At 41.2% G+C, this 13,567-nt stretch overlaps 2 protein-coding genes across 2 annotated transcripts; one reads left to right on the top strand and one right to left on the bottom strand.

Moving 5' to 3' along the window:
- Positions 1-6,234: 6,234 nt before the first annotated feature.
- On the bottom strand, positions 6,235-7,722 carry LOC121625284 (tripartite motif-containing protein 16-like protein). Its single transcript, XM_041963373.1, has 5 exons — positions 7,613-7,722; positions 7,343-7,375; positions 7,147-7,209; positions 6,917-7,059; positions 6,235-6,838 (listed from the first exon to the last, which is right to left on the bottom strand). The coding sequence occupies exons 1-5, from the start codon at positions 7,662-7,664 to the stop codon at positions 6,410-6,412; spliced, it is 720 nt and encodes a 239-aa protein (XP_041819307.1). The 5' UTR covers positions 7,665-7,722; the 3' UTR covers positions 6,235-6,409.
- A 4,197-nt stretch (positions 7,723-11,919) lies between these two features.
- On the top strand, positions 11,920-13,319 carry LOC121625301 (stonustoxin subunit beta-like). The gene is made up of 5 exons (XM_041963388.1): positions 11,920-11,992; positions 12,171-12,203; positions 12,308-12,370; positions 12,466-12,608; positions 12,891-13,319. Exons 1-5 carry the CDS (start codon positions 11,920-11,922, stop codon positions 13,317-13,319), a joined length of 741 nt encoding a protein of 246 aa, XP_041819322.1.
- Positions 13,320-13,567: the final 248 nt, after the last annotated feature.

Below are 13,567 nucleotides of genomic sequence, written 5' to 3'. Positions count from 1 at the left end.
TAAGCTAAACTAAGCGGCTGCTGGCTTTAGCTTCACATTCACTGTACAGAGTGGTTTCAATCTCCAAAAGAAAGCAAACAAACATTTAAAAAAAAAAAATCTAAATTTAAGAAGCAGCACAATAGTGTAAAAATACTTTCAGTATCATAAAATACTTCTAGTGTTTCATTATATTTTATTATTAGATTATTGATGCATTAATTCAGAAGTTGCGTTTTATAGTTGGTTGGGGTGAAACTAATTTTAAACACATTACATAGTGTTGGTCTTTTAATGAGTAAGAACATTTTCTTAACTGATCATGTGTTTTGTATGTACTATGTTTATTAGCAACTGGCAACTATAGCTGTCAAATAGGTGCCATGGAGTAAGATTACTATTTAAGGGTCCTATTTGTAGCACAAAGACGGGAAAGCCAGACTTTCTGTACATGGTCAGCCGGTCGCAGCCAGTAACAGTGTACTTTTATACTGTTACCCTACACAGCAGTGTCTGCCTCCCTGTCCCTGGCACCTCACAGTGAAGTCTCAAGTCTTGGGCACGTCTTCATTACCTGTCGTCATCTCCTCCGTCATTCAGAAATGTGCGTATGTCAGCTGGAGCTACCGTGGAGACAAGTCCCCTGCTGCTGGGGTCAAAGTGTGAATCTGTGAAATGGGCAGGCATGTCAGTCCACGGGGACCACCAGACGGGTGCGTCTGTGGCTAAAGAGGTTGAAATGTCTCTTGGAAAAATAACAGTGGGACAAACACTGACGGTGCAGGACAGGGTGGGTGGTTTCTATGAGGAGATTGGTATCACACTGTGTCTGCGTGTGCATGTGGAGCTAGAGCGAAGAGGTGATTAGCTTAGCATAAAAAGTGGAACAGCATGGCATTCGCCGACATTAAAAGACACGCCAACCAACAATTTGCCATAGAGCTTTGGCGGTGTTGTTAGATGGATTTTTGAACTTTGGACAGAGCCAGGCTAGCCGTTTCCCCCTGCTCCCAGTCTTTATGCTAAGCTAAGCTAATTGCCTGTTGGCTGTAGCTTCAGTATAAACCACATTGAGCTTCTTCTCTAACTCTCGGACAGAAAGTGAATAAGCGTACATGCCAAGAGGTTGGAACTTTTCCTTTGCAACCCTTTACTGCCTGCGATAAAATGACACAGTCCCTTGAGACCACAGGGCACAGCAGCTAGTATAGCTGAATGCTGTTATTTGCTCAGTGATAGTAGTAACAGAGCAGTGAAGTGGTGAACAGTAACTGACAACTAGGGAGAGTAATTTAAAGTAGCCCTGATGCAGAAAATGGAATCACAAAGGAAGTTTGGAACATGGTAATGAGAGTGTGTTTTTGTCTGTGTGTGTGTGTGTGCGGGCATAGAAGGGAAGGGGAAGGGCAGTGTGTATATTAAGTTTCTCAGAGAATACTTTGAGCAGTTTAGCCTCTCAAAAAAATATCTGAAATAGTGATGAGATAAAGATTCACTGGCAGCATGAAAATAACTCTTCCCCAGTCAGCATCCTGCGTATGTAATATGATTAATCAGTGATTAGCAGCCCCAAATGTGGGGTTTAATGGCGTGCCTGCAAAGTACAAATTTAAATTGAATTTAAGAGAAAATTTGCTTTGCATGGAAAGGATTCCCGCTGGTCGTATTTTCAAAAGAAATGCTGAAATGTCCGTATCAGGGTAGTAGCACTGAACAGCTGAGACACTGAGTAAACCAGGAGACTGTGGCAGAGGTGCAGTAGGTGCTGCATTTGTAGCCTGAGGACGCTCACTTACATTGCCTCTCATTAGTGCTGTAAAGTGTTCTTCATTTTCTTATCATAATTTTTCCCCTTTTCACACAAGGTTGATCTAAGCACCGCTGGCTTTATCACGCACATTTTAAGTGATAGATTTTGGTGCTCAGACTTCCTCTTTTTATCTACTCTTTGTCTCTCCCTTGGGTTGTGTATATTCCTCCACTCCTGTATAAAGCGTATTCATGGCTGCCAACAAATATATTTAGGCATTAGACATTTTATTAACTTTGCAGATGGCGCTGGTGTTCCCTAGTATCTTCCAGGAGGGGACTTGACTGTGTTGTTAGTGACTTGTTGTGTCATGGTGCAATATATTTTAGAAGTTTACAGCCTGCCTCCAAACCCACTCTACAATCTGATAAGGGAATTGAACTTGAGGGCGACGATAAATATCCGGGGACTTTTACTGATAACAAACTTCAGAGGCAGTCACTTGCAGGGCAGTACAGCAGTTTTTGTTTTCCCCACAGAAAATAAAATCCTTTAACATCTTCTAAACTCATGACCTGATTTGACCAGATTTTACAGCTTTAGCTGTGCATACCGCAGTTGCTGAGTAATCCCAGTATGGTGACTGCTCTAAGCCACACACAAATAACTGAAATCTGCAAGAGTCATGCGCTGAAAGACGAACATCGTTTTTGACTCGCGGAGGAACTGATACTCTGGCTGCTCCTTCACACTGGATAAACTTCAGAGCGGAGGGACCACAGTCATATTTATCCCTGCTGCGATTAGATGGTTTAATTTAAACATGGAATTCAGCAGCAGTGTTTGTCTGTATACTGCAACAGGTTTGTTATTTCCACTAAAGACTGACCAATTATTGTACTGTCTGGTGGGCAATATGGGTATATCTGGCTGATGCATTATATTGCTTTAATATTCATTTTTGTCTCCTTTTATTATTTGTATTATTTGTTTATTGCGTGATTTCCCTTGTACACATAAATGCTTCCTGCAAACCATATTTCCCTTATGGCACAACATTTTTGCTAGAAATAGTAAGCTATAAAGGCTTTAAAAGTATGCCCGATGAACACCCTGCCATCGCTAAAGAAAAATTCCCCCACATCTACATAATAATTAACTTTTTCTACAATACCAATATTTTTTTTTACAATCACCTCTAAAAACAACACTCCATTCCTCTTTCAGTTCAATCTTTCAGTTTTGTGTTGGGCCTGACCATCTTAGCATGGCTAGAAGTGCCAAATGGAGCCATCTCATGAGCAAATTAATATAATACTCAATAAAGTGTGTGATAAATCCTATAATTTAAAAATAAGGTTGAAGCAATTCAAAGTCAAAGTTTAAAAAAAGAAAAGGTACATTTATCCTTAATATATGACACCATGGCTCCATCTTGTGGCAAAAGAAGAAGCTCCATTTAATTAAATGAATTTTGCTTCACTCAAAAACTCTGCAGAGGTTAATGTGTTCTCCTTCTTTAATGAAAATGAATAATCTGAACTGCGAATTGTAGCACTGCATAGTTAAAGGTGGCACACCTGTTCTCTATTTTAGTGACTTTATATTCTAACTACATTTACCTATACTGAAACACAAGAACACAAATACACTGATTATCAATCAGACAAGACCAGATATATTCATATTAATCATTAGGGCCACTTTTTGATCTACATTACAATTCAGACAGGAAGTAGAGAAGCGTTTCTGTCAATTTTCAAGCACCTACAAAATATTGCATGGTCAGTTGTAAATTGTCAAACCTATAACAACAACAACAACAACAATAATAATAAGATAATTCACACACTACTACCACTTATTATATGGCTCTACCAGACCCAAGAAAGTGAAAAGTGTTTTAGTTTAATCAAAGTTCATAAAAAAACTGCATAATGTGTACATGCACTACACCTAGTCGTGGTTGTAATCACAGCAGCAGCAAAACAGCAGCCTTTGTGTCTAGGCAAACAATTAATGTTACCTCCATCACTGTCTCCACTGAAGGAAGATGAAATACCCTCAGAGGGCACAGAGAGACATTTAACCAGCAAACAAGACACACATACTGTAAACAAAAGGCCTAGCTAACCTGCTAACATGTTACAGACAGACAGAAGGCCTAGCTAACATGCTAACATGTTACAGACAGACAGAAGACGGAAGGCCTAGCTAACAACCTTATATGATACCAACGTCCACACTCATGATGTCTTCTTGGAGCTGAAATATCCTCATATACTGTCACACTGCACTTGTTGATAAATTACCGTTATTCACAGAGGCAAACTCCTCTCAACAAGGCATGGTTACCCTCGAAGCTATCAATAGCAACACTGGAAAACTAGCTAAGCCTACTGTCTTTTGTTTCATTTAAATTATGTTGTTGATTTTAAAATAATAAATATATAAAATCACAAAATCACTTCCGAGTCTATTTCCCAGAGTTGTATCATAGTCTAGTTGAGTTGAGTGTCGCAGTTGAATAACAGTAATATTTACTTGATGTTTGTTCCTTTTGGTTGACTTCGATAAGGGTGCTATGCCAAATTTGACCACGCAGACCGACTGATATTCAACAGCCATTACAACCCAGAGGGGCGCTGTTTCCCTCATTTGTTTATACTTTTTTTTTTTTTTTTAATGGGGAAGGCATGACTGCAACAACGAAATAAGAAATGTCTGTACTGTGGCGAATACAATTCTGAAATCCTTATATTAAGATGACAGTTATTTTCTGGGATTTCTGGCTTGTTTACTGAGAGAAAGCGCCACTGCATTTAAGGGAGACACAGGGGGATACAGGCCTGTCGGCATTAATTGTTATATCGATAAAGGTCGGTAGGGGGAGACAAAGACAACGTTAGATCCTCTCAACCAGCGGACAACAAACTGTCAGAGAGGTGGCTCCAACATGCAGTTGCAATAAATTAATAAAGACAGTTGATAGAACAATATGAATCATGGGATTGAAAGAAATACATTTATACACATGTATTAAAAACTCTCTGCTCTATCTTTGCTGTTTTGGTGTTAAATATGAGATGGTGTTAAAGCTCAAAGTCACATATGAACTGAACTTTTCATTACTGTGCTTTATGCACTTCTGTGATGGGGGTTGCAAATAAATGTGAGTGATCCACAGCTCACAAGCCTGATAACCACTGTGATATACAGAATTCATGCCTTTGTTGTGTTTTTTCAGTATACGTAACATGTTGGGTGTTGTTATTTTCAACATGCATGTTGATGGCATACTGTGGTTCCTACTGTCAAAATGTCAGCAAAAATAACTTCACTGAATATCATTAGAGAGACTTTCAGGTTGACAAAGGTGAAGGTGTGACAAACTCTGAAGGGAGAATATGGTGTATTGTTAGTATTCACTCATTTCCCTTCCGATCCTTGCACAGTCGTGCTATGCTATTACAATGATGAATTTAACATTATGTTTAGCCTTTCATCTTCTGTCTTATATTCCATCAACTCTCCTTCATCCATGCGCCTTCATTGGCCCTATTCATGCTCTCACATGTGATCTTGTTTATTGCTTCCCAGGATCTGCTTTCAAGTCACCAACCTAATCCTCTGGCCCCTCGTGCTCAGTGTTAACAGGGGAAGGTGAAGAATGAATGATCCAGAGCAGCTGAAGGTTTGGTACAGTATGTATGCTTCACATGACATTGATGGATTAATGTTCCTATGCTGTAAGCTTGTATTTATAAATAATGACTTATCGCTGGAGGATAACACAAAGCAATGCAGCTTTGCAAAAATAATTCTGTCTTGTTAGTCATTTAAAAAAATATTTACATGACTCGACCAATATGAAGCTCATTTACTCTCTTTTCTTAAACACAATAGCTTCCCGGAAGGGCAGATATAGCATCATGTACACTTTGATATGTGGCAGTTTCCGACCATCTCAGCATGCTGAAAGCCTTAAGAGTTTGCAGATGTTGAGGCACCCTGGATTGATTTGTGTGCATATTTAGTTGCATAAAAAAAGTTGAATAAGAGTAAAATTGACTGAACAGACTACACAGGTTTATTGTGAGGTGTAAATGAAATCAGTTTTTGATTTAAACATTAAGTAAATTAGTTACAAATGAAAGTGCTTTGACTTAATCTCATATCTTCTTTTATCAAATGTGCTTTTAAATAAAATTATGCAAGACAGCTGACATCTTCATCTTCTGTGGCTTAAAGATTGACTTCTGTTCAAGGTAATTCGCACCTTTTTAACACATAATGATGTTCAGTGTAGGAGTAAAACTTTAAAATTCATTTTATTTAAATGAAGTCACACAATATCATAGTTTTGATATGGAAAGTACAGAATATGGTACCAGAATATACAGTACACAATGCTACTATATATATATATATATATATATATATATATGACATCACTAAATTACATTTTACATTCAGTTTTGACAAAATTAACACGTTAATGGTGCACAATTGCTTAAACAAATAGCAGCTTCTTGATAAACATGTTTTTCTATATACAAAGATTTTGGTTTTGAATAGACATGTGCTACTATCTACCATTATCCCAGCTTTAGATTAGCTTTGCAAATGAAGTTCAAATGGAAATGTAGGAAAACGGAAGTGGAAAACACACCCTCTGCTTTACTCCTCTTGTTTAACTAAGAGACATGATGACTTTTGTCCAACCCAGAAGCCTGCCAACATCCTCCCCTTAAAGGAGCTCTTAATCTGCTGCAGCAGTCTGATCTCCTTTCTGGCCTCGCTCCCATCCCCCTCCTTCACTTCTTCAACTGCATAAAAGTTGACGACACCAGCTGGATGGTCAAGGTACACCCCGATGGTGGCGCACTGGGGAATGTCCCAGATTTCTGTGCTTATGCCATTGAACCACACCTGGTAGTGAGATCCACCCCACCCGAGACCCCAGGACTGTTCATTCTCTCCCAGCCCGCAGGATCCGTCACTCCCCCTCCTCCCTGCCCCTTCATAGGCAACTCCAACGACCACCCATCCTGAATACTTCACCTCCCAGTAAGCTCGGTAGCCCAGGATGCCCTCTTTGCAAAGAACCTTAAAGGGGAGGAAGATGAAATTGACTGAACACTGGAAAAAAGGATTTTACATCTGGATTTGCTGTTTAAAACACACCTGGGGGGCATGCTCATATCTCTCTGGTCTGTCCAGGACGGGACAAGTGACGTCATCAGTCATGCGTGAGACCTTGGATCCGCCCTCTGTGATCCACAGCATCTTATTGGCTGTCTTGTCATCCAGGGAAAGGTTGATCCAGTCTGTGGGATGTGGAAGATTTGCAGAGGAATTCCATATTACAGGACTGAGGGGAAAAAAAGTCTGTGAATTGAAATGATTGTTCTTACGTTTTAGAAGGTCAGCCCTGCATGTGGGCTCGGGGAGGTTGGGCTCGTAGTCTGGGATATTATCTGAGTGATGAGAAAAGTGATGTAGTGGGTCGCGAGATGTTGACAAGATGATAAAGTAACAAGCAAACAAGGTGGCAGTGTCTTTAAGAGGCCAGCCCTGTGTGTTCTCCATGGTTTACTTTTAAAATCTTACCTGTTGGAGGAGCCACATATTTAGATTTTGTGCCTGTAGATATAAAAGAAATTAATATAAGAAACTGCATGCAACAATCTAATAAATCTGCCCTGTTCTAACCACTCTGCTCTAAAACTAAAATAAAACATTTAAAGAGACAAATCCTCGTCCTCTGGTGTATTTTCTGAGTCAAGGCTTTCCATGGCACCAACACTAGGTTGTACTCATTGTTTGTACTGTGCTAACCTACATTATCACGTTATCTGCTGAGGACTATGGTTCACTCACCAGGCCTGCCGGCTGCAGGGATGATCCTCTTATTGGGAGCGCTGGTTGGCATCTTTATCGCTTCTTGCCCTGTTGAGGTTTCCTGAATGTCGGCGTCTGTCAGCCGCGAACTGCTGCGATGATGCAAACGACTTCTTTATATACCCCCACAGGAACAGGGGGGTATTAAAGGTTTTCGGGGGGGCCCCCTGGGGCTACCTAGGAGAACTTTTGGTAAGGTATGTAGAGATAATGAGCTCACTAATGGGCATGCCACAGAGTCTGCCAAACTAGGATATTCTGGTCAGTGCCAACACCTGACCTGCTGACCCATTTTAATCTGAGTCGTTCTGAATTTGCCTTTACAATTATCCTGTCATCTCTTTGTAATCAAACACACGTCTTGGAAACCGATAGCTGTTCAGGAATGCGGTCATCCTGTATGGAACAGAGACTTTACGTAAGACTGGAAAAACAGAGCTTAACAGCAACTTGAGACCTTTTGGAAATGGTGATGGAGAGTTTATCTCTGGTAATACCGTGCTCCTTTAAAGAGGAGCACTTCAAGGTAAAGATAATATTGGTGACATGAGATGTATTTTTTTTCTCACATTCAGTCCTGTTACCTCCAGTTAGCAGAACATTGGTACATTTAGTGTAAAACTACAAAGACAGTTAGGACTTTATTCAAGATATTCAGACCTATAGACTCTCTGGAAAGTTATGACCTTGACCATGGAGAGCAGCCACTGAGCTGACTCCAGGCTCAGTCTTTTGGCAGAGACCACTTGTCTGTCAGCGGTGGTTTGAAGGCCTGGTGCCTCTGGTTTCTGTTCAGGGAAGTTGGAAGAACTCAAATAGGTGCACATGCAAACCTATTAGCCACAATCTCCTGTCCTTTCTTTTCAATGAATCCCACCAGGCAATCTGGGACAGTTCTGACACTATAGCTCCCGGCACGTAGTGTTTTGTATGTTGGTTGCGCTGTAATCAGTACCCCGATCTGTCATCTCCTGGGCCAGGCTGGAACCCAAGAAGGACAAGACAGCCTTGACTAGAGGTTTGGCAGGTTGCCTGGACAGTAAACACCTCAGACACGCAGCCCACGGTGGAGAGCACATCACAAGAAAGAGTTTACGACCAGCGACATGCCTTTCTTTTGACCCACGCTATGTACATTAAGGCATTTGAGTGTAAATGGTTGATGTGATAATGCAGGCCATGAGTGTAGTTAAGCTGGGCATGACACGAACCGAGGAACCCCCAGACAAGTGACTCGCTGTCGCCTGAGTATTTAGGTTAGTGGGCTGTGTTTATATACTGTATGTGTATTAAGGTGTTGGTTGTTGTATACCCTACATTACAACCGGTAATTATTAGATTAATATCATGTATTTAAGTGACTTACTAATGGCTTATGATATACAATGCTTTTTCAATACTAAATTCACATGAAATGAAATTTGTGTGTATACAAAGACTGTATGTACAGTTCTGTAGATGTATGTTTTATCGTGAAATTAATAAAAAAAATTCTCTGTTAAAGTTTATGCAACCCCAATTCCAGAAAAAATGGGACGTGTAACACATGAATACAACAAAATGTGATAACTTGCTCATCGTTTTTGACGTATATTCAATTCCAAACAGTACAAGGATAATATATATTTAATGTTTTGGAACATTCCACAGGTAAACTGGTTCATTGGTAACAGGTGATAGTATCATGATTGGGTATGAAAGGGGCATCCTGGAAAGGCTCAGTCGTTCACAAGCGAGGATGGAGCGAGGTTCATCACTTTGTGAACACACGATTGTATGAAGGATGTTAATGCATGGGCTCAGGAACACTTTGTACATTTGTTTTTACATATGTTTTACAGCCTCCGAACTTCTCATCAGCATGTATACGATGATTGTACTCACATGTGATCACTTAAGTAATAAATTCATGATTTCAAATGGTTTGTTTGTTGTTGTTTATTGGCAGAATTTAGTTAAAAGTTTAAAGTTAAACCTGTCAGAAATAAAACTTCATAATGTACTTAATCTTAAAATATCAAGTTGATGGTTCCTTTGACTTTTTACGCTCTTGAATTGTGACCGTATTCCTTCTTTTTCAATAAGTTATTCTTCTGCACCTGTTTGACCTCTGCATTGCAGCTGAATACTCAGAAGTGTGTCTATCTTTGTGTGTGTGTGTGTGTTCGGGTGGTTGTTTGCGTACACCCGTCACCCCTTCCACCATCAGTGCTTCAATGCTGTCACCGTGCAACATGGAGGGATTAGTATTAGTGATGGAGAGAGTGAGTTGGGTGGGGTTTACTTGGTAGCAGGGGATGTCCTACAGACACTGAAGCATCCATCTTCCTTTTTAAGGAAAAACATACATGCACAGCTCCAGTTACACAGCTCTTACGCCCCCCTTTCCACCCCTTCCTATTGCGAGACTCCATCACCTGCGTCCTGCATTAATGGTATATAAGAGAGGCAATAAGCTGGAGCCAACAGAGACTCAACACACTCCAAGAGACCAGTGACATCAGGCTGAGACAGGCTCGCTGCCGGTATCAAGATGCCCACCACCACGAGAATCATTTCTGACACGCGGAAGTCAGATAAAGGTGAATTTTATTTTCTGCATTTCACACAATTCAAAATCATCGATTAAATGCATTTTTCCTGCTAAATCTCACATTTTTGAACACATCTGTCTAAATGACTGAGAACAGAGGGCCTATAAACCTTTAACCTGCGGCATATTATTTAATGCATCTAATAGAGAAATCATTAGCAGTGCTTTGAATGCCCTGATTTAATAACCTCAGCCTGTGCGTGCAACAGCGGGGCTCTTCTTTATGATCCTCTGAGGCAGATCCTGAGTGAACGGGTCACTAGAGTTTACGCCTGTGCGGAAAGTGATTTCATGCTTGTCGTTAAGAGGGGCGCATAATGGCTTTATTGCCTTGGAGCAGGGGTCTGCAAGTGTCAACATCATCTGCATTAAGAGAGATTTAGTATGCTGCATGTATTTAACATGCTGTAATGCCACTCTTGAAATCGGGCGACATTCGGCAGGATTGTAGCTGGGGTATTTCAGTATAATCTAGTCTGAGCTCATTGATGTCTGCCGCTGTAGGCCGTGACAACAAGCAAAGCAGATGTAGACTCATATGGAGCCATAACTTAGCAGAGGTTGCAGCTGCTGTTTTTTAGAATAGATTTCTGGTCCAATTGTTAAATTTTAAGAAAAAACGAATGAAACAGATGCAGCCCGAAGCTAATCACGCATGATCAATAACACTCATCCAATTCTCGTCACAACTTGACTAACAAGCCCCACAAAAATTGCCACAGTGGGGCCGAGGCTGCCTTTAAGCCTCGATGTTTTGTGTGGTGTCAGGTTGTAATGAGACCAGACAAAGCAGTTATTTTCATCACCTTGTGCTATATCCAGACAGGTGGCTTCACATTCTCGCATGGTCTCTTTCAGCCTGCAGTCAACGCAGAGATAAATATCAGCTCATTTGGACGTGACACGCATACCGCGTGGCGTAAAAATAACCGTTAAGCTTGAAAAATGTTGATAATGATGACAAGGAGATTTAAAGGTGCTGGCAAAGTGCAGCGTCCCCTTGAACTCTTGCATCACCGCACAAAGCCTGCAATGCCGTGCTTTGATTATAACTATAGTTATAACTTGATTTTCTTAAAATGCATTCTTCTTTTTTTTCTCGCTAAGACACACTGCATTAATAATCTGAGATGATGCTGATATGTGAATGATTAATGGTTTATTTTGGAAGTGACGTTGCTTCTTGATATAAATAAAACACATTACTTATGTTGATATCTTAATGCTGCGGGGATTAAGTGACTCCTCTTCTAGAGCTCCATCCTCAACAACAAAAAAATGGAGACTGAATTCTCACACATGACACCAGAGTATCAGTTACCAAACTGGCATTAGGGATAAGCCTGTTATGTGGCTAATTTATCAATTAGTACTTCACGGAAAGTTATGACACAATCCTGCCGCCTATAATCAAGCTTAATTTAAAATCTAAATGCCAGCAGACTAATTATTTTTTCTTCTGTATTACTATAAGCTCCTTTTATTAAACCCAGTCCCCTGCATGATTAAGTTTAGGGAGTGTTACAATCCATTAGCATCACATAAGCTCTACTGCAATTCAGCTACTACTGATTTGAGACCAGATTTAAAATGCGTTTTGTCACTTTAGACGACTTTGCTCGACTCTACTGGTTGTTGTTTACCTCAGTAAACAAACGTTGGATCATGCATCCCCGGTTCATCTGATGCGAGCATGCAGGCCGTGTCCCTGGTTGCTCTGAACACTGTGCTCTTGTGTGACCGAAGCCAACCCCGCAGCGTGCAAGGTGTCTTGATCGGTCCGACCGCCTTGCATGAACCACTGGCTCCGGAAAGCATCTGACACAGGCAGATGGTTTTCTGAGTGTATGCCGTTTTGCGGTGGCTCACTTCATCATTTGCTGGGACGCACCGGACACACACTGCTGCTTGTATATAACAGCTTTTTGTTCTTGTTTTCTGTAGCAAAAAAAGCCAAAGCTGGAAACACGCCCACAGGTAGGACAGTCACCTTATTCCAGACGGCTTTAAATGAAGATGAAAATCTCATCCACCTGCAGTTTAGGCCTTGTCTGACTGATGCTGTTCTGTCACCCCCTCAGAGAAGGTCCCAGCTTATGAGCCAAATATCCCTGAACCGAAATGCAGAGCTGATCTCATCAAACGTGAGATTCTTACTCTTTCACCTGTATTCATTCTTTTCACAATTTGGCTCAAGCTTGATGTTTCATTAAGGCATCCTTTCTTTCTGTTCTTTCAGACTGGTTCAACCTTTCCCTGGATGACAAGACAGCCAATAAGATGCTGTGGATAACAGAAGGCGGTGCTAAGGTGGCACGTATGACTGACAACATCACTTGTCCCGTCTTGGATAGACCAGAGCGATATGAGTACACTCCACAGGTACAGTATGAAGATGGAGTTACTTGTACTTTCTCAAGTGCTATGAGCTTGTCAGCACCATGCCATAGGCGGCGGAGTTTGATGTGACTATCAAACGCAGGCGTGAACCATATCATATGAACCACAGGGCTGTTCCCTGTGTTTATTTAAATCCTTGTTTTGCTTTCCAAACCAGAGAAAGCGAGGCAGCTCTAAATTCTCCGCAGTGCCAGCTACAGTAAATCACAAGTTGTTTAAAATTACCTCTAAATTACTCTGCCACTCTCATCCACGTTCCACAAGGTTCTTTGCAAAGAAGGCATCCTTGGCTTCCGTGGGTACTGGGAGGTGGCGTTTTCAGGATGGGTCGTGGTGGGGGCCGCGTACGAACGAGCAGGGAGGAGGAACAGCGACGGACCCTGCGGCCTGGGAGAGAACGAGGAGTCCTGGGGTTTTGGCTGGAGTGGCTCCAGCTATCATGCCTGGCACAAAAGCCAGAGTGTCGAGATCCTGGATGTTCCTCAGTGCTCCAAGATTGGCGTTTACCTTGACCAGCCTGCTGGTATCCTTAATTTCTACGCTGTGGAGGAGGTGAAGGATGGAGAGGAGAGCGTAGGAGGAAAGGAGGTTAAGCTTCTGCAGCAGGTTAAGAGCTCCTTTAAGGAGAAAATGATACCAGGTTTCTGGCTGGGGTCACAGTCGCACTGCTTGATCACAAAGAAGGAGGAATAAAGAACTGAATTAACATTATATTATCACATCTTAAGTCAGTGTATACGTTACAGTGTTACAATAAAGTGGAATCAGGCTGAGCTTCAGTTGGGATTCACCTTTGACCTTGCACTGTTCTGGACTTTCCTGAAACCCCCGGACCACTCAAGGATTATACTGATATATATTTATATGTATTTATGTTCCTCCATTGTTAAAGTTTGCTAAGAATGTATAGAGTTTCTTGCTGTAGTTTGATATGAATGTAT

Source organism: Chelmon rostratus, chromosome 21 (genome assembly GCF_017976325.1).
Source record: "Chelmon rostratus isolate fCheRos1 chromosome 21, fCheRos1.pri, whole genome shotgun sequence".
Classification (NCBI taxonomy): Eukaryota; Metazoa; Chordata; class Actinopteri; order Chaetodontiformes; family Chaetodontidae; genus Chelmon; species Chelmon rostratus.
This window is presented reverse-complemented; position numbering and strand designations above follow the sequence as displayed.